We start from the raw sequence: 27370 nt of genomic DNA, 5'->3' as shown, positions 1-27370 counted from the left end.
CTAATGGAATGGGAAATAGATGTAAGAATAATTTAAAACAGCATCCACATTTTAAATATACTGCTCCACTTGAGGGTTACATTATGAAAAAAGTCCTAGAAGCCACAAAGTGGAAATACACTACAATCTTGTCCCTTGGGTAGAAAATCCATTGTCATTTACAACAGGCATGGCTGCTGTCTGCAACTGACACAACCCCTGCATTCCAAGACTGTAAGCTCTGCGAGGAACGTTGTTAAGTCCATCTCTCTACTGTTGTATTCTCAGCACCGAGTATATAGTCTGACCTATGGAAAATATTCAATACATATCACTGAAAGAAGGAAGACAATTTCCTAGAGCTTTACAACAAGAGATGATTTAACTTGCTTGCTTTGCCTTCTCTGGTAGTTAGTATCTTAATTGTGACAGTCAGTTAGGGCCTATGCATTCGAAAACTTTACCTTGTGGTATTTCTAAGAAGGTTTAGACCCTCCAAAATGTCAAATGCTTGCCATTCAGAGATGACTTCTCCTTCTGTTTCTACCCTTCTTTTATAGTCCTGACATTGTATTCTTCCTGAGTTTTTGTGTTTTCTCCTCCCTTCGTTGTGAGAAGGATAGCTTCCTGATTGGGGAACTACTCATAAAGTGGATATTCCCCATACTGGGCAGAAATATGGGTAACACAATGTTTTTATTATAATACCTTTAAATTTTTAAATAGGTGCCTTTCCCTTGCATTTACTTGGCAAGAGCCCAGGAACATTGCTGTTCTATCACTTTTATGACATTTTGAGAGATTTTGGGGAGGGACACAGGTGGGGGCAGAAGGAGAGGTAGAGAATCTTAAGCAGGCTTCATACGCAGCATGAGCCCAATGCAGGGTTCGATCCCATGACCCTGAGATCATGAACTGAGCCGAAATCAAGACTTGGACACTCAGCCAACTGAACGACCCTGATATTTTGAGTTCTTACTTAAATATAACTTAAATTTCTGATTCAGATGCATTCAGGGACCACGGGCACTGGGGAATTTAGTCACAGCTGAACATGGGGTTAGTTTATGGATTATTGTTCAAGTTTGACCTGAGCCTGCCTTTTTCATTATGTGGACCAGGGTCATGATAGAGGAGAGGAGGACTGTATATGAGACTCTGACAAACCTACAATCTGGATTTGACACTAAGTTTGAAGAGAGAATTTTAGTTCTCTGAATTTATGATTGATTATTAATGATCCATGAAACTTCTAAAAATTTAATGCTTGTATTGCTTTTAGAAGAAAATAGAAAATAATGACAAATACTAAATGATCATCAAGTTGCTCCTCAGTGAATGTGTCCCACAATGCATTCCACATTATTGACCCTGAATTAAACCTTATTTCAGAGAACCAATTCTACTTCAGTAGCATGGCTAGATTTCCAGTTTCTCCTTCAATAATTTTAATCAAGCCAAAATTATATTTTATGGGCTTCTACTGGTTTCTCATATATGTATGTCAAACTTGCAATTAAAAAATATATTTGGGTCAAAAAACATGTATATAGGTCTCTATTGAGTAAAAGTTTCATATTTACTATACCCTCAAAGCTTGATGAAAACAAATTCATTGGGCTACCAGTATTTATCCTTTTATTTAAGAAACCACTAAAAGTCCCTGGAGGATGTGGCAGGGGGGGCTTGGCTCCATTCATTAAAAGTTTAATCATGTGGGGATCCCTGGGTGGCGCAGCGGTTTGGCGCCTGCCTTTGGCCCAGGGCGCGATCCTGGAGACCCGGGATCGAACCCCACGTCGGGCTCCTGGTGCTTGGAGCCTGCTTCTCCCTCTGCCTATGTCTCTGCCTCTCTCTCTTCTCTCTCTCTGAATAAAAAAATAAAAATAAAAAATAAAAGTTTAATCATGTGATATTTGGGAAATCAAAGGAAGAAATAGAGTGTCAAACAAATAGTTACAGCTGGTAAAACAATTGGACCTATAATGGAAATTTTCTCATCACAGTAAGACTAGTGAATAGAATTTTCATATGCACGAAGCTATTTTAGATAGTTCAAAGCCAGAAGTCAATTAGAATATTAAATATAGTAAAAAAAACAGACCAATGATATTTACTAAGATAATCAGTGTTTAATTGCTACTGCCTACATGTAGTTACTATAAATCTCTCATCTAAGACACATAATTGTGCCTTTCCCATCTGATATATGGAAAGAAACATCCCTAAACATTTGTTTGTATCATAAGATATTTCATTTCTATCAAAATGCAACTTCTGGTTGAAATTGAAGTTGCAATGAATGACACATACATTTGCTTCTTTAGATATCACTACAAATGATTGGACTTCTCTTTTTTTTTTTTTCTTTTAGAGACAGAGAGGAGGGGGAGGAGCAGAGGGAGAGGGAGAGAGAATCTTAAGCAGGCTCCACACACTCAGCATGGAGCCCAGTGTGGGGCTCGATCGTATGACCCTGAGATCATGACCTGTGCTGAAATCAAGAGTCAGATGCTTAAGTGACTGAGCCACCCAGGCATCTCAAATTATTTGATTTCTTAGAAGGAATACCCCCGGGGTAACTTCCATGCACAACAGAACTTTTAAGCACTTCCATAGAACAAAGGCACCCCGTTTCCCTCAGTACATAAGAGGGTGGAAGATAATGTCCAAAACAGCGCAGACACTTCTGAAAATCCAAGTGTATTCCCCATCCATATTTTAAATACAGTCTTATTAAAATGTATGTGATTCACATGCTGCATTTTAAAATAAAAAGCTTTTTTTCTTTTCAATGCATTTTTTAAAATTGTGGTAAAATACACATAACAGAATTTACCACCTGAAGCATTTTTAACTGCATGGTTCGGTCTTGTTAAACATATCCACACTGTTGTGCAACCAATCTCCAGAACTCTTTTAATCTTGCAAACCTCTTCCCTATGCCCATTACAATAACTCCCATTCCTCTCTTCCCCAGCCCCTGGCAACCACAATTCTCCTTTTTTTTTTTTTTTTTAATTTATTTATGATAGTCACACAGAGAGAGAGAGAGAGGAAGAGACATAGGCAGAGGGAGAAGCAGGCTCCATGCACCGGGAGCCTGATGTGGGATTCGATCCCGGGTCTTCAGGATGGCGCCCTGGGCCAAAGGCAGGTGCTAAACCACTGCGCCACCCAGGGATCCCCCCAATTCTCCTTTCTGTCACTATGAATTTGACTAGTCTACATAACTCATTTAAGTGAAATCATCCAGTATTTATTTTTTTTGTCACTGGCTTATTTCACACAGCACAAGATCCTCCAGATTCATCCGTGTTGTAGCATGTGTCAGAATTTCTTTCCTTTTTAAGGCAGAATAATATCCCATTGTGTGTATACATTACTACCCTGTGTTTACCCATTCATCTGTCAGTGAACACTTGGGTTGCTTTTGCCTCTTAGTTATTGTGAATAATGTTGCCATGGGCCTGGGGGGGCACAAATATTTATTTTTCAATTTTTTAGATTTTTAAAAAATATTTTATTTATATTCATGAGAGACACAGAGAGAGAGAGGAAGATACAGGGAGAGGGAGAAGCAGGCTCCTTGCAGGGAGCCAATGTGGGACTCCATCCCCAGTCTGGGGATCACCCCTGAGCCGAAGGCAGACGCCCAACAACTGAGTCACCCAGGCATCCCACAAATATTTATTTAAACCTCAGCTTTCAGTACTTTTGGGTATATACACAGAAGTGGATGGCTGGATCAAAGGGTAATTCTGTTTTTATTTCTGAAGAAAACTCCATACTTTTTCCATAGTGGCTGCATCATTTTCCATCCCCACCAGCAGTGCACAAGGGTTCCATCTTTTCCAGCACTTGTCTCTTTCTTCTTTCTTTCTTTCTTTCTTTCTTTCTTTCTTTCTTTCTTTCTTTCTTTCTTTCTTTCTTTCTTTCTTCTTCTTCTCTTTCTTCTCTTTCTTCTTCTTTTCTTTTCTTTTCTTTTCTTTTCTTTTTCTTTCTTTCTCTCTCTCTCTCTCTTTCTTTCTTTTTCTTTTTTTACTTTTATTTTTTATTTACTATAGCTGTTCTAATGGGTATGAGGAAAAAAGACTTTTTTGAAGTTTCATGCCCAACTCATTTTGCTTTCTGCCTTTCTGCGTGATTTAACACATAAACTAAAATATAAATTAGTTGATGTACTTGTGATTTAAATGAGAGAAAACAAAACTACATCTTTTTTAACCTTTGAATCTACAAAATCTAAGTCCGGTTGGGAAATATAGGTCTAATAGGTCTAGAAGTCTTATAAAATTCTTAAGAAAACAATTAACCCAAATGACAGAAAATAATGCTTTGTGTTAAAAACTTGCCAAATGCCAACTAACTAAACACATATGCACATGGTTTTTTTGAAGTAAATAATTTTTGGTTGCTTATTATCAACTACCAAATATTTATAGTAATGTAACTAATCTATTTCCCACTCCTTCCCCCTTCTGGAAAGCTGTCTCAACTTCGAAACGTGACCGAACTTCTTTGCGAATCTGAAACTTTCGATTCAATACAGAGAATGTGCCAGCTCTCTGACGTGAACTTTAGGAACCTATGTGAAGAAAGTGCATTTCATGTGCAGCTCCTCGAAGCTGCCGAGCTTGGCACCGAAATAGCAGCCAACTTACTGTACCATGACGATATTATATCTAAAAAACTGAGGGATTTGCTTACTGGGGATCCAAGCAAAATTAATTTAAATATGGATTGGTAAGTATCTCCATTGCCTTTTTCCTTGGCAAAATCCCTTCTCAAATAATTATGGATATGCTTAGTTCAGTTTCTTCTTCTCTTCTGTTTTGTTCCAGGTTTCTAGAACAGGCACTGCAAATGAATTACTTGGAAAATATCACACAGTTAATGCCAACCATAGAGGCCATGCTGCATGTCAATAACAGCGCAGACACTTCTGAAAAGCCAGGTGTTTCCCCATCCATATTTTAAGTGCTGTCTTAATAAGAATGTGTGTGATTCTCATGCTGCAGCTTAAGAAAGGATTTTTTGAAGTTCCCAACCAAACCTGCTTTGTATCTGCCCTTACACATGAGAAACCTGAAGCTTTCAAATATGGTTACTTGTCTAAAATAAACACACAGAAAGCCAGGAGAGGATGAAATAGGGAAATTTGATTTCACAGCAAAAAGACCTTCAAAATTTTAACTAGTTAGACCATTCACCTTTTATTTCACTGATATATTAAAGCGCATTAGCCAGGATGGAATTTATTTACTTCCATGAAAATAATCTGATTTAAAAAATAAAAAAGATGCACTGCTGTCTATAGAAATCGCAATTCAGAACCTCTTATTTATATTCTGAGCATGATGCCCCATGCAATACGTTTCTTCTTTGCATAATACCTCAATACTGAAAAGAAAGGCATTCAGAATCTTGGACAACAGGCAGCTGCAAAATTCAAAGGGCACTAAGTCCAGAAATAAAGAGAGTATATTTGCATAAGGGATACTTCATAAAGAAATTGAAAGATTTTTGCAGAATGAAGATTATAATCTGCTAAAATAAAATCAAAATATTATTTGTTATGCATTAAATGACCCAGATATGAAGTAATTATAATCACTGTCCTAAAAATTTTGAAGTTAAACACATTCTATTTAAAAGTGAGGTAATGACTATTAAAAATCCTTTATAAACTATAATGTGCTGGGCAGACTTAAGGAAAAATGCTCTGCAGAATTATGGTGCAGACTTAGCAAACCTTGTCCTAAGTTGACAATACTATATGATCCATAGTTGAAAAGCATTTTGAATTTGTGTGATGTTTTAAATCAAACAGGGGGATATATATATTTAGTGCATTATATGATCAGAGTCTGTGAGGAAACCCCATTTCTTTAAATCAACTTCATATTGTAGACATTTAAGGAAAATTTATGACCCAGAGCAATCTGTTACCTTGGATCAATGATATCATAATAGAAACAAGTCTAAATCAGATAGAGACAGATCCTAAAGATGCAGAGTTTGCCAAAACGGAGAGACCTCTGCCCCTGACACAAGGCATGTGTATTGAGTGTGTATTTTAGTCTAGAAGGCTTCTCTAATGTTAGTACAACAACTGAAAAAGAATTACATTGCAACCAACATGAGTTTTGTTTGTTTTACCTTCAGGTCGCTTAATAGAAATGTTTAAAAATGTTGAAGAGCTGAAAGAAGAACTGAGGAGAACAACAGGCATGTCCCCTAGGAGTATTGACAGTCTGCTGGCCACTCCTATCCCTGATAACAGAGCTGAGGTGGGGTGTCATATATTCGTACTGACAGCCAGGTCTTTAAAAAAGTTTAAGTCATGTTTAGTATTTGTTGAACACTTTCAGTAAAACACTGAGAAGTCATACCACAGATCTGGTGACTTTTCCATGCAAATGATAAAATTAGCAGCTGAATTCCTAGTGGCGTTAGAAGAAAAATCCTGAAGCAAGATGATTATCACTATCATTTCCTTTCCTTCTACTTCTGAGATAAATTTGCCAGTCTGTCATGATGACATCAGAGTCAGATTTCAGTAACCTAATTGGGGGAAAAGAAAACATCTGACCATTTGCAATTTGTTCAAATGAATACTTACTCAGTTTTGCTTTTTAAAAGTCCCAAGACAAGATATAGTGTATAAAATAGATAGGATCCAGGGAATATGTTTTGGTGTGAAAATGAATAATGTCATTTCCTCATAGGCTGATAATAGGGTTTCCCATTGAAATGTCTCTTCTTTTATCCATTTTCCAAATCCATTGTCTGGAAACGTCATAGAAATTTTCCAAAAGAACTGCAGGGCTTAAGACCTCATCCTTTCAAAACTTACGAGTGACAAGGTGTGTCATTTCTAAGCACAGCACAGCTATTCTCCAATATCGGATAAAGTTTTTTGAAAGCCTTTAAGACTGCCTTTGGGAAATATTTAGGTGTACTTGTGTCCTGTTCATTGGTTCCCTCATACAAAAAAAGTAAAACTGCTTTCCCTTCTGTTTTTTTTCTCTTGTTCCCGCAAATGCTAATCATTGACCTTTTCCCCTGTATCTCACCCTTTACTCATTTTTTCCTAATATCTAATTTCAGCAATCAAGTGTTTGACTTCTGGTGAACAGATTCATTTTTAGTAAATAAAAGCATATATATGGAGAGTGTACATTCTTATTACTTTAAAAAGGAAAGAGAGAAAAGTTTCAAGAACCTTGATTTCATAAACTTTTCTCTTGATTTCAACTCAATGGCAATAGAGACCTCTTCTTCTCATATGCACACTCTACTTTTCACATGGCACATTACTGTCCAGGATGGTTAATTCATATTATTATGTAATTCTGGTCTTTTTCTTCTTTGCCCTTTATCTTTTTTTTAAGATTTTATTTATTTATTCATGAGAGACACACACAGAGGGAGAGGCAGAGACACAGGCAGAGGGAGAAGCAGGCTCCACACAGGGAGCCTAACATGGGACTCGATTCCGGGTCTCTAGGATCCCGCCATGGGCTGAAGGAAGCACTAAGCCCCTGAGCCACCCGGGCTGCCCTATCTCTTGATAGAGATATCTAGAGGATCTTGCATAGGATTATAACTTCAAAACAAAAAGATTATAACTTCAAATTATTTAAAAATGAAATACAATTTACATAAACTAAAATTTCAAGGGAAAAAGAGTCTTAAGCGAGTATTTTTTCCAAACTTAATTCCAGATCAATCCTTTCTTGGTACCATCATTCAAACAAGAAATCTCCGATCATTACATATATTTCTTTGTCTCTTTTTCTCCCTCTTGTTTCCTAAGTTTTCCAGTGAACTCTGGGCTCTCTATAGTTTATTGATAATAATTAGGGCTTTATTATTGTTTTAAAGATTTATTTATTTATTTATTTATTTACTTACTTACTTATTTATTTGAGAGAGAGGGAGGCCTAGTAGATTGGTTGATCCAATAAATAGGATTAATGACATTAGTATTAGAGCGCATGCGCAAGAAGAGAGAAAGAGAGAGAGAGAACACAATGGGGGCAGACAAAGAGAGAGAAAGAGAGAATCTCAAGTGGACTGCACACTGAGCATGGAGCCTGACATGGGACTTGATCTCATGACTCTGAGATCATGACCTGAGCTGAAACCAGGAGTTGGACACTTAACCAACTGAGCCATCCAGGTGTCCAGTGATTAGTGCTTTAAATGAAAAAAAAATTGACTTGGAGCATAATTTATCATATTATTAAAGGAAATCTAAGGGTAAAGATAAACCTTTCTTTTGAGAGATACCTGTCAAAGGACTGACACCTAAAATCTTTTTCTTTCTCCAACTTGCAGATTATTTCTCGGGTGTTCTGGTTGTATTCTTGTGATGCTAATATGACCTATTCCAACATGGAAGATGAGATGAAGGAATTCTGCAACCTGCCTCTTACAGAAAGATCCCGGCAGTCTTACCTCATCGGACTCACCCTTTTGCACTACTTGGACATTTACAACTTCACATACAAGGCAAGTTATTGTTAGTGAAATATTTTATATTCACAATTTAGTATAAAAATATTTGATTACATGAGGATGCTCCCTGATACTGTAATGAATGAGATCCATTTATAGCTTTTAGAATTATAGCTTTATTTTAGAGCTAAATAGGACCTTAGTGATCATATACTGCAAATTTGCACATTTTGTAGATGAGGAAATTAATATTATTGCCTTATTAACTCTCAGTTTGTATATCCAAGACCACATATTAAATTCAATATATACATACTAAAGTATGAAATATAGATGTTATGTGTGTGTGTATGTCTGTGTGTATATATATATTTTACAGTGAATCAGCATTAATTTGGTAGGATAATAAAGATTAGAGCAAAGTTTTTTTGTTTTTTTTTTTGTAAAAAAAAGTAGGAGGTTTTTTGGTGTTAAAAATGTGTGTGTGTGTGTGTGTGTGTTTTGCCTCAAGTTAGAAAGAAAGAGGCTACTGTTACTTAGGCAAAACAACAAAACAACAGGTCATTATCAGAGCTTAAAAGTCAGCAGTGAGCCTGCCTTCAGCCCAGGGTGTCAAACTGGAGTCCCGGGATCAAGTCCCACATCAGGCTCCCTGCTTCTCCCTCTGCCTGTGTCTCTGCCTCTCTCTCCCCTCTGTGTCTTTCATGAATAAATAAATAAAATCCAAAAAAAAGAAAGTCAGCAATGACCTCATCTTACAATAAGTACGTGCTTCATAAGTACTTGTGTAATACAAAACTGAAAGAAAAATGTAAGCACAAAAGAATTAAACACCTATTTCACCCATATCTATACTAGATCAAAAATATTTACATGTTATTGCAAACACTGAAAAAAATGTTTTCCCTTTAAAATAAAAAAGAACCAGAAGCAACATGGCTGACTTACATTTTTACAACAAAAAGGGTGAAAATGGTTTAGGACTAGTTATCAAAAATCCTATTCTGGGTCATCATTTTCTCACACCTGTATTTCTGCAGTGGCCTCTTAACTGGCCTCCCTGTCTCCATCCTTGCAACTTCCCACCACCACCACCCTGCCCCACCATCCCAAAGCAGGCAGAGTGATCCTTTTAAAACTTACGTCACATTGTGCCGACCCTGTGCTCAATACCTTCCAGTGGTTTCTCATTCTGTTCAAGTAAACCCCCCAGATCCTACAGGAACCCCATGATCTGCAAAACCTCTCCCATCTTTAAAATTTTCTTTCCTACTCATTGACTCCTTGGGCCCATGACTGCTACACGAAACCAGTCAATATTTCAAAAGCCAAAACAGTGCCAGGCCCAAAGAGGCATTCAGCAAATATCTGTTAACTAGACAAAGGGTTACTTAACATCAGCTGTAAACTAAAATGCATATGAAGTGAAATTATTAATTTTGTTCATATAAAACGTTAATCCTCATTTTATGGTATGTCCACAAAGCAGATAATCAAACCAAATATTTTGTGTTGAGTCTAGTAATTAAATATGTGCATTTGACAAGCAGAAAACCATTCCTGCTTCTTTTAGGTATTGCAAAGAAAAATAAACATTTCTCATCACTAGTCAATTTATTTCACATCAGTGTAGGAATGCCCAGAATTTTTGCAGAACTGAAGAAAAATGGAAATGTTGATTTGTAATTTAGAAAAAAATATGACTGAAGTTAGTAGCTGTGCTAGTGAGGTAGCTTTGTATCTTCACAGTATCATTCCAGTGGCATCTTGTGCTCCTAATGGTTGTTGACTTTCCTGGACATGTCAAGAGCTTTCCCTCCTCATGAACCTCACACATCTTTCCTGCCCTGCCTTAAACTTTCCTCTGCTTATTATCCCTCTGGTTTGTTTTCCACTGGGGTGCCATGTGGCAAAGATCTTTCTTGATTCTTAGCAAAACTCTCTCTACCTCCTCAATCTTTTGTTTATTGATTTGTTTGAGATCTGTTCCTTCTATTAGACCAAGGCCTTGAGTGAAGGGATGGTATCTATTTGTGTACCAACATATACCTATCACCTCACGCATGCTGGGGACATAGCAGGCACTCAATTAATGTTTGGTAATTAAATGAATGAGAGGATGAAAAAACTTGAAATTTTAAAATATTTCCAGTGTATCTTCATGCAGCAAAAAGTGTTGTGGGATTATGATTAATCTTGATGAATCACATGAGCTTCTTGACAGAGCTTTTCTGATTTTAAGGATCATATTATATGATTTTTGAGTGATAGTATATACATGAAGAGTTATATAATTGACATTTGCCTTTCTGACTTTTAAGATCATTTATTTTTGGCAACTTTATTAAGGTATAATTTAGATACCACAAAATTCACTTGTTTGAAGTGTCCAATTCAATGATTCTTTTAATAAATGTATGGAATTGTGCAACTCTTACCACAATCTAATTTTCAAACATTTCCAACAATGTCCTAGAAAGAAACCTCGTATCTATATGCAGCTACTTCTCATTCTGACCTCTAGCCCAGGCGGCCCCTGATCTATTTTCTGTCTCTCGAGATTTGCCTTTTTTAGGCACGTTATATATACTGAATTATATAATACGTGGTCTTTGTGTTTGGCTTGTTTTACTCAGTATAATGTTTTTTAATTTCGGGCATGTTGCAGCAACATGTGTCAGCATTTTATATCTTTCTATTGCAAAATAGTATTCTAGTTTAAGGATATATATTTTGTTTGCCCGTTCATTTGGATCATTTCCACTTTTATGGCTATTGTGAATGATAACCACTATGGACGACCTTCACATACAAATCTTGGTTGTGGAGATATATTTTCATTTCACTTGGATGAATACTTAAGAATGTAATTGCTGGGTTCCATGGTAAATTTATGTTTAACTATTTAATAATCTTCCACAATTTTGTCCAAAATGACTGTACCTTTTAAGATTCTTATCAACTGTGTGTGTGCGGGTTCCAATGTCTCTACATATATCATTTATTTTTATTCTGTTCCTGTTAGGTGTTTTTCCCTAGGGAAGATCAAAAGCCAGTAGAAAAGATGATAGAACTCTTCATGAGGCTGAAAGAGATTCTCAATCAGATGGCTTCCGGCACACATCCGCTGCTAGATAAAATGACATCCCTGAGACAAATGCATCTGCCCAGAAGTGTTCCATTATCACAGGTAGGAAAATCACCCAGTAATACGTTTATTGGGAAATTCCTTTTGTCACATTAACTTTTACTTGAGATTGGTTATAATACATTCAGCTACAAATATAGTATGTTGGGAAAAAGCACCTGCAGGAAAACTCTTCTACTCTGGCAAAAGTTTTCGCCACTAAGTTAGTGAAGTTCAGCATTCTGCATTTATATTTGGGATACATACTTTAAGGGAATTATGGAAGCTGTACGGGTACTCTAAGCACTACCAGGTTTTCTTCTGTATTGTTCTCAGTAACATTTATAGCTTTATAATGTTAATAAATCTTGGATTTTTATCTCATAGGCAATGTACAGAAGCAACCGGATGAACACACCCCAAGGATCATTTAGCACCATCTCCCAAGCATTGTGTTCCCAGGGAATTACCACTGAATATTTAACGGCCATGCTGCCCTCTTCTCAAAGACGAAAAGGCAACCACACCAAGGATTTTTTGACTTATAAATTAAGCAAAGAACAGATTGCTTCCAAATATGGAATTCCCACACATACCAGTAAGTACGCTTCAAAATCAGCACAGTAACATCATCTCCTGATAACATTGTCTACTATAGCTTAGCCTTTTATAATCAATGAAGTATTAATTTTCTCCAACACTTTGACAGCACTTACCACACATCAAACATGTTTGCGTATTAACTGATTCACACTTCACAACAACCTAGGAGGTGTGCATCTCCATCTTAGTAAGGGGAATTGAGACACAAATAGACAAAATACCTGGCCACAGTCACCCAAACTGAAAGTGTCATAGCTGTGATCTGAACTCAGCGATCTACTGCAAGGTCTTAATTACCACACTGAGAATTTGCCAGTCACAACTACACCATCCTTGCCAGTAAATAATAATAATAAAAATTTTTTAAAAATTTAAAAAAAGCTTTAAATCTGCTTAGGTCAACATTTTTGTTAACTTCCAGAATTAGAAAAGTTCTGAATGCAGCAGAACTATAAACATTTAGGGGCACATCAACCCCATGATGCTTGAAATGCAAAATTCCATCAACTGAGCTCTTCCACATAATATATGGATATTGAGTATACCAATTGGATTGACTTATTTATTCATCTTTTTATTCATTCAACATTCAGGGAACAACTCTTATGTATCTGGTACTACTATTCTAGTAGCAGATTTTTGTATGTGTTCTTAAATTAAGCACTAATGAGGTAAATCTGTTGGGAGATATTCTGAAATGTGATGTTCAACCTCTCTAACTCCTTTTTAGCAAAATGCCATCACTTATTATAAGGTTGTTGAATGGGTTAAACTTACATACCTAAAAAAAAAATTGTTACTACACTTTCTTCCTTTGATACCAGCGGCCTCATAACCATTAATAATAAGGGAAGTAGAAGACCTGTATCTTTGAGTGTGATAACAATAAGCTGTGTCAATTTACCATAAGGAAATAGATTTTAGATACATATACTAAATGGTTTTATTCACTTTTTCCTTCCAGCACCATTTTGCTTCTCCCTTTATAAAGACATCATTAATATGCCTGCTGGACCTGTGATTTGGGCCTTCTTAAAACCTATGTTGTTGGGAAAAATTTTGTACGCACCATATACCCCCATCACAAAGGCAATAATGGAAAAGGTTTGACCATCATAACTCAAAGTTTCTATCTTGAATATTAAGATGATTTTTAAAGTAATCAACTTCCAAATTTACTATAGCTGACTCCGCTTTCTTTATATCTTACCTACTGCTACCCTTGGCTTTCTGAAACTCTTAATTCTCAAAGTCTGCTCTTTATATGTGTAAACAATGTTGATTGGTTGGTAGCTCTTTAAAGAGACAGGAACTGTGTAGACCCTTGAGAATGAGATTAGTTGAAGCAAGACCTCAGATTTTTCAGCCTGTCTCCAAAAGCAGAAAAGTTTTCTACAAGTAGTGTCTAATTTTCAAAGTGTGTAAAAATAATGGCACTAGAAAAAAATAATATTAAAGCATTATATAGCTAGTTTGAGCAAAAACAATCCCTAAATTTTAAAGTTTTGGCTTCATATTAGGTTGTACAATTCAACATGTTATGTTTATATAAGAGATTGATGTCGAGAAAGACATTATTAATAGTAACTGTACTTATCTACCTAATTTAACCATAGTTAATTTCTTTCCAACTTTTAAAGTTAGCTTTCATGATTTGAATTATAAACGTGCTATTTTTAAAATGATAGAGTGAAAGTAAAAAAAAAAAGTCTCTGCTTTACCATTACTTGGACATTAGACCATAGTTTAAGTGAATATGACATCAGTTTAGGTCTATATAAAAATGGACATGAGTTCATCACTAGTTTCTAAAAGGTTCTTTGTTTTTATTGTTTGCATTTTAATATCTTATTTGCTTTATTGGCTATACCTCTGTATAGCTTTGCATAAATGAAGTCATCACCTGCCTATTTCCTAAGTGCAGTCATTTTTTTGACTTTCCTTTTTGTTTGGTTCTCTTTTTCTCTCCTCTTGATCTTACTCTTTCTTTCATGTAACTAATGAATTTTAGCATTCAAAAATGTGTTTTCCTGTAATTTATGCACATTTCTCTAATTCTTTATAGGTTATTATGCTACATATCTATTCATATGCAGAGTTTTTGTCATTGTTTGCATTATTAAAATGGTGTTGCGTTATAATGCTTTTCTACCTACGCATTGCTTTATTCACACAACAATACCTTGTGGAAATTCTTCCAACTCAGTTGGTGTAGTTTAATTCATTCTTTTTGAAAATTGCAAACTTTTTCATATCATAGAATTTACTCAGCCAGTCCTCAATTTTAGGGCATTCATTTTGTTTCGAGTGTTTCCTTCTAATTTTTTTGCTAATGTAAATAATGTGACAACAAATGCTCTCGTGCATATTATTTATACGGTGGTATTTTTATTTTAATGAGATGATTGTTCAGAATTGAAGGATTGAGGAATAACGTATTTTATTTCATGACTGTTATCAGATTACTTTCCAAACAGGGCTGTAACATATTCATTTCCACCAGTGGTATGTGAAAGCATCTTTCTCATATCCTTGAACTAGGGTGTTTCTGTAGTAGTAAAGTTAAATGTGTCACTGGAAAAAATAATTTCTGAGAACTCCAGAAGGTACATCTTCATTTTGACTCTAAATTAACTGTGGACAGTGAAGCAAACCTTACAGTTTCCAGAATTTTTACAAGTGATCTTGACCCTATAAAAAGTCACCACTTAGAAACTCTGACATTGTGGGGTTTCGGACACTATGCTTTTACTAGCTCCACCTTTTAGAATTGTTTCTTAAAGCTCTGTAACAAGACAACCTTAAAAATGCCTTTTTGAAATATAGGAAAAATAGTAATGGGCTGGATCTATTTTTGTTTCTTTGTCTTTTAGTCTAATGTGACTCTGAGGCAGCTGTCGGAATTAAGAGAAAAATCTCAAGAGTGGATGGATAACTCGCCACTTTTCATGAATTCCTTCCACCTGTTAAACCAGACGATTCCCATGCTCCAAGTAAGACATGGCTCTGTCTTTCTCTTTCATAGGAATTGTAATTCTTTAGATTTTAATCACCTTCATTATGGGAATGGGCAGGTAGTAACTCAGAATCAATATTCAGTAGATTAAATTGCGTCTAAGAAAAAGCCTAAGACAGGATAACAGATCTGTGTCACTCCCATTCATAGTCCTCTTCATCTCCTGTGGTGGGTCCTCTCTCTGTAATTCAGAGAGAAGCCATCTTATAGGTCGAACTTGACTTAAATAGTGACTTAAATCTTGTTTTCCAAAAATAAAATGCCGTAAAAAGTACTTTAAACGTGCTGATATTATTGGTTCCTCCACATTAGATTATTTTTAGCTATTTTAACAGAACCAGAATTCCTAAAATATTAATATTCTGGAGAAGAATGTTAAATTTGGGGAATTCTTTGGTTGAAACATACGACACTCTAGGTTAAAGATTTGACAATGCAACTCAAATACAATGCACACTGGCTCAAAAGTGTAATTGGCAATTCTTGCAAAAGATTCAAGGCTTTCTGAAGATGATGAAGATCATGTAGGGAAATGTTCCAATCACAAACAGAGCTATCGACAACTTAACGATGGAGCAGCAGAGTCAGGCCAGTTACCAACTAGAGAAGAGAAAACGGCAGGAAGGATGGCAACCTAGGAACTTGAAGAGAGAATGCCTTCCATATCAGAATATTGAGAGAGGCCCATGGAAAACTGATGGAGAGCTAAAAGATATTTGCCACCCACCCCAAAAAGGCCTTCTTATAATCATGCTCAAGAAGTTAAACATAAAGGATTTGTGTCACACAACTTTGTCAGAAAAATTACACCCAAATGATGCTTTGCTCAGTCTTTGTTTTTTGTTTTTTTTTTTTAATTTTTTATTTATTTATGATAGTCACACAGAGAGAGAGAGAGAGAGAGGCAGAGACACAGGCAGAGGGAGAAGCAGGCTCCATGCACCGGGAGCCTGACGTGGGATTCGATCCTGGGTCTCCAGGATCGCGCCCTGGGCCAAAGGCAGGCGCCAAACCGCTGCGCCACCCAGGGATCCCTCAGTCTTTGTTTTGACTAACAATTAGCTCATAGTTACAATTACAATCTGGCTTTTATTATAAATAATACATAAAATTTATACTATAGTGTGATAAATGATAAAATACATTTCTGAAAAAGATACTGAATAATTTTATTAATAGAAGAACGTAAACTTTCATCAAACATCTTCCCCACAATTTACTATTAAGTGTGGTTCTAATTTTCTAATTTTACATATGTTCATTTTAATTGGCCTTTTTTTTTTTTTTGATGAGTCTTATATAACCAAGACCACTTGAGTAGTACATTATTGACATATGTATTTTCCTAAATGGAAGACTGCTCCTTTTTTCCTAAAACTTTTTTCCTGTGGAGCAGAAAAAAACCCTACACATATGATTTCATTAGGGAAAGTTTTGTTGGCCAAAGTAGTGAATTAACAAAAGACATGATCTATGCCTAGTAGTTCCAAAATGCAGTAATTTGCTGTGGAGAAATTCTGTGACCATGTCCATAAAAGGCCCATCATCTCATCAAAGTAACTTTCTGGTCTATTCTAGACCAGAATAAATCATCATTCTAAGCTATTAAGGAAAAACTTTTTTCTATACATGTACACAAATTTGAAATTTAAAACTTATAGCACAACACCTGGCTTTGCCAATGTGAAGCCCAAGGCAAAATATGTAAGACACTTGATCTACAGTTTATGAATCTCTAAAATTAGAATCTTTTTTTTTTTTTTGAGATTTTATTTATTCATGAAAGACAGAGAGGCAGAGACATAGAGAGAGGGAGAAGTAGGCTCCTCGCAGGAAGCCTGATGTGGGACTCGATCCCCGAACTGGGATCATACCCTGAGCCAAAGGCAGATGCTCAACCGCTGAGCCACCCAGGGATCCCTAAAATGAGCATTTTGATAGCCACTTCATGGATTTGTGAGGATCATATGTGTGGATGTGTATAAAAAGAGTATTACATATCATAAGACTGTTTGGAAAAAGGAGTACTGGGAGAATGGCAATATGGCTCAGGGGGTCAGCTCTGAACTGCAACTAGCACAGTGCTTTATTTATTAGTAATGCTCTGATTCAGTTTTTTCATGATGCACAAATTAATTCCTGGTAAATAGAATTTAAAGGACTTGGGTCATCATGTAGCTGTGTGATAGCCATTGGTTTGCATGCTGCCAACTTTTCTTAGACTTATAGATTTAGTGAATTAATTCTATTGTATATATGCTCTGTTACTACATATTATTCTTAATCACTTACCTCTGTGATAACAAAACCGAAGACATTGGTAAGAAGGACAGAATAATAAGTGGTACTGAATTGTCCTCTAAAGGGAAAACCAACTTAAGCCTGGCTCACATAAAAAGTAGGCCATAAATTAACACATAAGGTAAACATTTCCTTAATCAAGTTGATTTCTCTGCCTTCAACTTTCCTCTTGGCCCTTACTAATTTTGTGTCTGTAGGCAACCTCAAGGTGTTAGGGAAAACTGCAAGAAAATTAAGGTAAAGTGTATTAGACAGTGTCCAGTACACAATAAGATCTCAGTAAGTGTTACCTAGTTGTACTTCTACAGTAGTAAAAGCTGTGTCTCCTAATTTGGAAGATAGCTATAAAAGTCTTTATATGTTAAAGCATTTATGCTTTTTTAAAAATTTTCAGCCTTTCCATGGATATAGAGTAATTTAAAGTTTTATTATCAGCTCATTTTTCTGTGTTCACATAATTGTGCTTTTTACAATATAAAATGATATTATAGTAATTTACATTTGACTGTTCTGATAAGATGAGCCATTCATTCTTTCTTTACAGAAAAGTAACATGAAGCTGGAAAAAAGCCGAGTGCTTGCTGAGAGCCCATAGCTAGGAAGTAGGAGAAGTGGGGTACAATCAACTGTGTTATCACAATTTTGAGGAGTTGTTTTAGTTTATTTCAGTTGAACAAAATTCAACTATGAACCACTACAATTGTATACAACATATATCAAAAAACAATGTAGTGGCCATGGGTAAAAATGACTTTTAACGTTGAATATAATTTTCTGATGTTGATAATTAGATTCAGAGCTGGCTACTTTAGCTTGCTGACCAATTTGTGTCTAGTGATTCTTTCTAGTCATTAGCAGCCATATACCTTCTCTTTCTTTCTCAAGGATTTTTATGTGAGGGCTGCAAGGTGATGCATTTATAATGTGGAGTAGTGGTTACTTCATTTCACTGTAGGTGTTATTAGAGAAACGGTGATTAGACAGACATGCTTTCTTCTTCTGTTGACACTGATTCCCTATTACTATTTGTTAGAATACTCTAAGGAACCCCTTTGTGCAAGTTTTTGTGAAGTTCTCTGTGGGACTCGATGCTGTTGAACTATTGAAACAGATAGATGAACTCGGTAAGTCCAGATTCACAAAACTTTGTTCACGAGTCATGTCAGAAATATGAGAAACATGGTTGCATATGGAAACTTTTTGCTTTCTTCTGTTTTTGATTTTTAGCTAGTTATTCTAAGAAAAGTAAAATCCTGTATATCTTTTTCCCAAATCATCGTATAATTACAAGTAATAACAACTATTTGGATGCCCAATATCTGCAGTTAGTTTTAGCATTATATACTTCATATAAATGCAGTTTCCTACAATCATTGGTAGGTTGATAGAAATAAGAGGACCCTTTTTTTTTTTTTTTGATAACTTGATGAAAAGCAAGTCCTTAAGGACAAAGGAAGATGAAATGGTTTATTTCTGGATATATTTAACATTTTATCTCCACCAGCCTCAGAATCATTTTGACTAACCCAGAATGTAACTGGATGAGGTTATTGAGTTAGCAAAAGCAAAACAAAGCAATGAAGAGACTCAGAGGAAAATAAACTTAAATCAGTATTCAAGGTTGGATCCTCCTCTCACGGTCATTTAAAAGGAACAGGCAAAGAGGATCAAAGGAACCTGTCTGAACTTATGCATTCCCTCTGCCACATCCCCACCTTCAACCTAAGGGATGCAAGACATCTAATTCAGTCTGTGTCTCATTCACTGTTGCTATGCAACCACAAGTATGAGGAAGAGATTGAGAGCATCAGAATTTGGCTGCAGTGGATCAGGTGCCCCTCCTTGTCCCTGGTACTACTGGAACAGAAGTAACACAGGTTGTAAACCAGTAGGGAGGAATTATGCTTACATTTGTGTTGTATATAGTTGTGTGCACATTATGATAGTTGACTGAATTTGATTAAAGGAAGACATTAGTGGATTTATTCTCTAAAAGTATCATTTGGGTAAGAAACCATTTGATCAAAATATTGGAGATACAACAAAAAGTTCTTATGTAAGTTTTATCTTCCTAACCTCATATGGGAGGGGAGTTGTAGAATTTAAAATTAGACTTAAATTAATGTAGCAGTGAGACTTGATGTTTGTGTAATTGTATATGTAACTCAGTATCTAGGAGTTTATATAGTTGGAACTAAAGGAGCACTGACCCTCATGGCTCCTCTTTGAGCCTAACTGCCAGCGTTTCTAAGGAATCCTTGGTGTTGTGTTGATTTGCAGTGGCCGCTGGAGGCCACTGTTCAACCACAGTTTTGCCCCTCCCCCACCAATGTCTATACCAAACAAACCATTTCACTTTAAATTCTAATGAGAAATGCATTTAATAAGTTCCCCTCTGTGAGAAATTAAGTCTTACGTTGGACTATGGAAGAGTCATGTTTGGGTTCAGAAGGGATTTATGATACTCACAACATTCTTGGTATTCACGATGATCAAGTCAGTGAAAATTTAATTGGCCAAGTGATTTATTAACTTGCAATTTCATATTTACCCTTTGTCTCGGTTGATTTCCTCATAAGGAATCATGAAATTGAAGAGCAATTAAATCCTCTTTCTTCCAGAGTAATTACCTGAAATAAAATCTTGATCATTTTGTCTAGATTAATACAGATATCAATACAGATAACTCATATGAGGTTTTAAATCAAACATTTTTAGAAAGTTGTTCACTATGTGGCATAGATTCTCACAGTCTCCTAAGAAATGATTCTGTAGCACAAATTATTGAATGGTAGAGTTTATTTTTTCTACACACGCTACATAAATTTCCCTTTGTTTAAATTCTTACATTCACATTCACATTCCCTGAACAAGGAAAGCATTTCTGTTTTACTCGAAAGTTTTGTCTCTAGTTTTCTTCCTGACTATATGTAAATGTATTTTTTAAATTATTCACTTTTAGCCACTGGTTAATTAAATTGTAGCATAAGATACTTTTAAGTTGGCTTAAGTTGGGTATCACTCTCTGAACTTGGGTCTACTGTGTTGGAACTAGCTCAACTTTCTCTTCAATGAATATCTGTACACCTGGACACATTTTCCCAGGTGTTACTTGATATTTTTATTACCAGATATTTTAGAGTAAATTCTACAAGTTCCTATTATTCATTATCTATTAAGTGGTAGGCACTGAACAAAAAGTATTTTGTCTCATTACTACTACAGCATTACAACATTATAATATATGTTTTGTTTTGTTTTGCTTTTTTAGATATTCTAAGGCTGAAATTAGAAAACAGCATTGACCTCATTGATCATCTTAACACACTATCCTCCCTGACAGTAAATATTTCCTCCTGTGTATTATATGACCGTATTCAGGCAGCAGAAAACGTAGATGAAATGGAGAGAGAGGCCAACAGGCTTTACAAAAGCAATGAACTCTTTGGAAGTAAGTGTTATTCTACTAGAGTTTGAGCTTCTCTTTGTACTAAATTGGCCAAATTCTTCCTTCACCCCTTTCATCCAGAACTCAGGAAAGTAGTGGCAGGGGGAGGGGTCACTGTGCCCTCTGATGTCCTTAGAAATGAAAACCTTTCATGTAGTCATCCCACTGTACCGTCTGACGAGACTTCTGCATATGTGTGATTTTGTTGGCATGGTTAAAATGAAGACGAAGGCTGAAATGGATTACATAGTTACAGGGTGAAGTTAAGTCCATAATCAGTCAAGATTATTCATTTTATTGTGTTTTTTTTTTAATTTTAGTAAGTGGCTTGGAGTGATATATTTAATCTGGCCACTTAGTTTGTAATTATATTCTCAGACCCCTGCTTTGAATCTCTGAAGTTGTCACTTCCAATTAGCCATCTTTTCTGTAAATTAGGGGCCTGAACTTAGTGTCACATTACAAACTCAGTTGCCTGTTTGGCTGCCCCCTAAGTGTACCCTCCAAACAGTGAATAATGTCAACCATAAAATAACCTTTCTGCTGTTGTTGCCATTTTATTTTTAGGTGTTATTTTTAAGCTTCCTTCTAACAGAAGCCAACATAGACGCTATGACTCTGAAAATGTGTCTCTTCCTCCTGTCGTAAAATATACCATCCGCATGAGTCTCAAGACTGCACAGACCACAAGAAGCATAAGGACCAAGATTTGGGCCCCGGGGCCACACAATTCTCCATCACATAACCAGATCTATGGCAGGGCTTTTGTTTACTTGCAGGATAGTATTGAGAGAGCAATCATTGAATTGCAGACTGGAAGAAACTCCCAAGAAGTAGCGGTTCAGGTCCAGGCAATTCCATATCCCTGCTACATGAAAGACAAGTAAGTCTGGGTGGTTGTACCCCTTTTTAATAGCCTTTTTTCTTTTTTTTTTTTTTTTTTTGATAACTCATTTCTGTTTATCCATTCACATGGATCAAGATCTCTTCCACCAAATTTTTGTCAAATGCTTATTTCCGGGAAAGGGTCCACACTACAGGGCATGGCTCTACAACAGCTGCTCATTTTTACCAAAATGATGGCAAAGTTCTTCTCAAATGATTCAGGTTTTCTTGATCATAACCCTGAGCTTCCCAAGGACCTTGGCCCTCAAATCAGGAGAATCAGACTCCACACCTGAATGCGTTGCTGCATGATTTTGACACTACCCACTTTGTACTGGTCTTCCCTTTCTCTAGTTAAAGGAGGGGATTAAATGAGTCAATCTTAGCATCTCTTCTAACTGTCAAATTTCATTAAAATTTACGAGCATATGGCCAATCTTAAGGAAAAATTTCAATAAAACACATCATTGATCAACTCTCTAGGATAAATATTATGCTATCTGAAACTACGTTATGCACTACTAGTCTGCTTGCTAGGAATCTTTATCTAAAATGGTTTGCTAAATGAACAAAAGATACAAAGACCATGATTTAAACAACTGAATTTGAATGGCCAAGAAATCTACCAGGTGGGTAGCACTGACTGGCTCCTCCACTTTGACCACAGTTAGTCTCATCCTCCTACATAAAAGCTGGAGGCTGAATATTACTTTAAAGACATTGCACTTGTTATCCAGCCCAGTTACTGCAGTTTATATGCAATTCAGATGATTGTTCTGGACTTTTTTTTTTTTCATTTTTCCTTCTATTGATGCATCTGTCTCCTTTGGCTGCTTCAAGAGCTATAGATGAAATGAGGTTATGTAACCCTTGTGCAGTAGCGATACAGGGAGACGAATGAGGATTCCATCAGTGGGTTGTCAAGGTCAGCTGCTTATTGTGGAAGCTGGTCAGTCCTTTGCAGCCTGAACTGTGTGTGAACTGCAATGGCCTGCATGAATAGTAAAGATCTGTGGGTTCAATTAAAAGAAAATTCTCATCTATTTTCCTGCTCATCCTTTTCTCCTTGCAAATTTTGGTGCCTAAGATTGTGGGTGCCCAGTTTTCTTTTTAAGAAGAAAAGTGACTCTGTTCTGTCTTCTTCATGGAACAGAATGATCCTATTATCTTCCACATACATATAAATTTTTTATTGCATACAAGGTGCTCCCACATATATTATTTCCTTTGTTCTACACAGTGACTTCAGCAAGATAAGCAGGAGCAGGTATCATTAGTTGTATTTTCCTGATGAAGAAAACTTAAATCCAAGCCCCCAAAAGGGTTAAATAACATGTCCAAAGTTGTACAGCTGGTACCTTACTGGTCCTTCAGTTAGGAGACCAGCATTTTCTTCTTTATATTAAACCAAACCTAAACCAAACCAATCTTAAAATACACAATCACTTGGAAGAAACGTTACAGGGGATATGTTATTAATGAATGAGGGCCTTTGCCTAATTCTAGGGCCAGAAATACCATTAAGGCTGGACCTGAGCCAAGAGAAAATTCATTCAACAAATATTGTTTAAGTGCCTACCTCATGCCAGACAGTTTCCCAGGAATGAAGAAAATTGGATATGGCCCCAATATCAGTCGTCCCTCATCCAAAAAAAAGCCCAAATAACCCTTATATCTTTGATGGTGATACACTTCTGATGGCTAAAGTTATAATGAATGATGGTGATGTCATGTTCCATTAATATTTGCATTTTTCATGAGGAACTTGAAGGTAATACCTTAGCCTTACAGATTAAAAAGGAAATGGCCTTGGTACCTATCTCCTCATGAAAATGTCAGGGGAGCCTACTTTGGAAAACAGGTCAACTTACAGTTCCTCTCTTTGAAAACTACTAATTTGCCCTACCCCATAAAAAGGTGGCCAGTGTTAGAACCATGATTCTCAAATTATGATCCCTGCACCAGCAACATCGGCATCACCTGGGAAGTTGTCTAAAATGCAAATTCCTTGTCTTACCCTAGATATAATGAGTGAGGCTTAGAAATTTGTGTTTTACTAAGCCCTTCATGGTTAACTTAGAGAAACACTGCATTGGAACTTTCCGGGATGGGCAGGCCACTTAGGAGTATATTTGCCGCCTGATGAAGCCTTCCAGTGACTGCCTAGTTCAGCACATTATCAGAAAAGACATTGCTATACTACATGTGAAACATCTCGTAGAGCATTTTGAGGAATCGAACTTCTTTGTTTGCATTTTAAATTGAATGCTTTGAGTTTTATTTTATTTCATTTTGGGAAATTTAGTTTAATAATAAGTATGAGCTTCTAAAGAGTAGATAAATACAGTAATTTGGGAAGATATGGCTTTTAGCTAGATAAACCAATCATCATCTAATTTTATATCTGCCTTTTAGATAAAAATTTAGACAGGGTTTTGAGTTTTGCAATTATATCTATGTAATAATTATTTTTCTAGATAGGACATACTCAAACACACTCTAAACAATATGATAATTTTATCTAACAATCCAGAGTTGTTTTTTACTTTTGCAACATTACAGCAAGAAAATCATGGCCCTACTGTTAAGTCGGCTTCACACTTCAAAAACAAAGGGGTAATATTAATAACTATGCTCAATTTCAAAACAGGAGTATGATTTCACTGTAAAAGAGAATGTGTTCTTTATATATTACAGTCTGCACAGATGATACTCATTTGGGTCACTGAATTTTTTTGTTGCTTTTGTTTTTGTTCTTTTTTACAGCTTCCTAACCAGTGTCTCTTATTCTCTTCCAATTGTGCTCATGGTTGCCTGGGTTGTATTTATAGCTGCATTTGTAAAAAAGCTTGTTTATGAGAAAGATCTCCGGCTTCATGAGGTATGTCGAGAATCTCCTCTTAGGAATAAGATCTATTTGTGTAATAATTACTATCACTTTCATCATGCCTATTCAAACCCAGAAAGCCTGACCTGTACATGAATTAAAAAGAAAACTACTTTATGAATCAAAAAGGCAACTGATATGGCAATATTTTGTTTTCTCAAAAAGTTACATAGCAGTCATTTTATAAGTCCCTCTAAGAGGGGATCCCTGGGTAGCTCAGTGGTTTAGCGCCTGCCTTTGGCCCAGGGCGCGATCCCTGGAGTCCTGGGATCAAATCCCGCATCAGGCTCCCGGCATTGAGCCTGCTTCTCCCTCTGCCTGTGTCTCTGCCTTTCTCTCCCTCTCTGTCTATCATGAATGAATAAATAAAATCTTTAAAAAAAAAAAAAGTTCCTCTAAGAAATGAAATATAAATAATTCTGAATAAAATCTGAATACAATTTATGATCCTAAGAATAATTTTTGTCCAAGAAGTTCCTATAGGACTTAGGATCTAACACAGGAAGTTTAAATAATAACAGTAATAACTGTTGGCATGGTAACTAAATGAGTCCAAATGAAAATAGATATAGATATATAGACGTAGACACAGACACAGACACAGTCATAGACAGACAGATGGCTTGTTTCAGCTCTCAAGAAGGAAATTCTCTTTCCAGTATGCCTTGTCTTCTTCAATTATCTTCTCCCCTATCTTCCATTGACTGGTGATTTATAGAGACTAAGAATTTCATGTTCTGCTACTGACTAGGTTAATAATATGATGATGAAAGACAAGACCTGCGATGTAAAGCACGATCTCTTCTTGAGCATGCTCATCATTATCTCCAAATTCAAAATATCTTACTTCTTTTTAGAGTTTATGAAAAAGCATTGTGTGATTTGGGGACTGTATTGGAATAAGAACTATCTTATCTGCTCATCCTGTAATGAGTCCATTCTTACACTCACTCATGGAGCGAAGAGAAAGCAGAAACATTTCAAAACTGGGGGACAATAATTATTGCAAAGCCTTGCTGACAATCTGAAATAATGAGGTTAGAGTAGCCTGTTAGTCCACTTGTGCTTTTCAAACTTACTTTGCCAGTGCTTCCAGGCAATTGATTATTTCTCCTTCCAAGGTACAAATTACTGCTTCATGTTTTTGTGAGCTCAGCATCAGGCTTCCAGGGGTGTCCTGGAGTTTGAACCTATACTTCTTACTTTTTCTATTTGAATTCTGGTTGATCCTCACAGCTGTATTTTTTTTTTCAGTTATAATTAGGTAAACCCCTCATCAACTGGTTTGAGCTCTGTTGTATTTAAGATGGAGTGCAATGCTTTCTTAATTCCAATTTAGAAACTTGAATCAATGCCCTCAACCAGAATTTTGGTTGCAGGCTCCTACCTATATTTTTCTTTCAGGTTCCTGTACTCAGAAGTGAATCTTCACAGATTAAAGGAAAACTTTAAAATAGAAAACTGTGATAGAAACTGAGTTCTTTTCTACTTCAAAATAAATATCTACCTTAAAAATAGTACTTGTGGTAGAAACACACAGTAAATATAAGTATTATATTGTGTGTATATATATATATATATGTGATACACACTATTATTTTGTGTTTGAAGATGATGCTCTTTAAATATATCTATGGATGTCACACACACACAAAAACCAAAGCGTAATGAATAGTTCTTTCTTAATTGAAGACATGAAAGATGCATTTTTAATGAACCACTTTCTGTTTGGTAGCTTTGTGTCTTTGTTTTACATGCATTTACTTTCAAAATTTAATTACCTGATCTTGAGGGTCAAAGTCCGATAGTGGAAGATCACTGAACTTGGCATCAGAGAATGAGGCTTTGAGTCTTCCAGTTCATAGTCACTTGGACTCAATCCATTAAACTTTCTAGCTGTTACCATCTAGACTTAATTCAGCAATACATTTCCAAAATGTGGCTCTATTGTCACAACAAAGAAGGTTGTCTATTTTTATCAGTTCTAAGGCAAAGATTTTTTTTCTTTGCTTCTTAAAGCCTCTGAAATTGGGATGCATTTGATAAGGTATCATCACTTATTTGGTAGTGATTTTTCTTTCTTGCTGCCATGTCAAATAATGGCATGTCTTAAAATCAGCATCCTAAATTCAAAGGAATGCAGTCTATTTGTGAGATAAATTGATGGAAATAGGGGTGGAATGAGTGGAGTATTCTCAATGCCTCCTGCTCAGCCTTCCAGTACTGCCCATGGTTCTTATCTTTCCTCTTTCTTTTTAGAAGTGAGAAAGCTGAGCCCAGTAAGTGAGAAGTGACTTGCTGAAAACTGCAGAGCTAGTTAGTGGTAGATCTTGTTCTGGAACTCCAATGTCTTGACTTTCAACCAATCCTTTTCCACATCATAGGTACTTTCCCTCTCACAATCTTATTTTGATAGCATGGACCCTTAAAGACTTTTGAAGATGATGATGGATAATCTTGTAGGTTACCAGAGACTCAAAATCACTTTTTAATACCATCATTTTAATATTCACTAAGTTCTAAAGCTTTTAATTTCCTACATCGTTTTCATTCCAAAAAAAATTTTTTTTTTAGAAAGGTTAAAAAAAATACCTTTTTTCTTCTCTAATTGTTCTTAAATCTGGGCAGGAAAACTAAATTAGTTGCTATGTCGATGAA

General features: G+C 36.0%; 1 protein-coding gene across 1 annotated transcript in view; it reads left to right on the top strand.

Moving 5' to 3' along the window:
• Positions 1 to 27370, top strand: part of ABCA12 (ATP binding cassette subfamily A member 12) — a 170027-nt gene that overhangs the window by 89438 nt on the left and 53219 nt on the right. The window contains 12 exon segments of the mRNA XM_038585677.1: positions 4469 to 4725; positions 4824 to 4936; positions 6148 to 6272; positions 8326 to 8499; positions 11471 to 11635; positions 11960 to 12170; positions 13140 to 13279; positions 15049 to 15168; positions 18526 to 18616; positions 20764 to 20943; positions 21508 to 21823; positions 24592 to 24706. Coding sequence (XP_038441605.1) covers positions 4469 to 4725; positions 4824 to 4936; positions 6148 to 6272; positions 8326 to 8499; positions 11471 to 11635; positions 11960 to 12170; positions 13140 to 13279; positions 15049 to 15168; positions 18526 to 18616; positions 20764 to 20943; positions 21508 to 21823; positions 24592 to 24706 — 2007 coding nt within the window.

This window comes from Canis lupus, chromosome 37, assembly GCF_011100685.1.
Source record: "Canis lupus familiaris isolate Mischka breed German Shepherd chromosome 37, alternate assembly UU_Cfam_GSD_1.0, whole genome shotgun sequence".
Lineage (NCBI taxonomy): Eukaryota > Metazoa > Chordata > Mammalia > Carnivora > Canidae > Canis > Canis lupus.
Note: the sequence above shows the minus strand (reverse complement) of the source record. Positions and strands in the feature narration are given on the sequence as shown.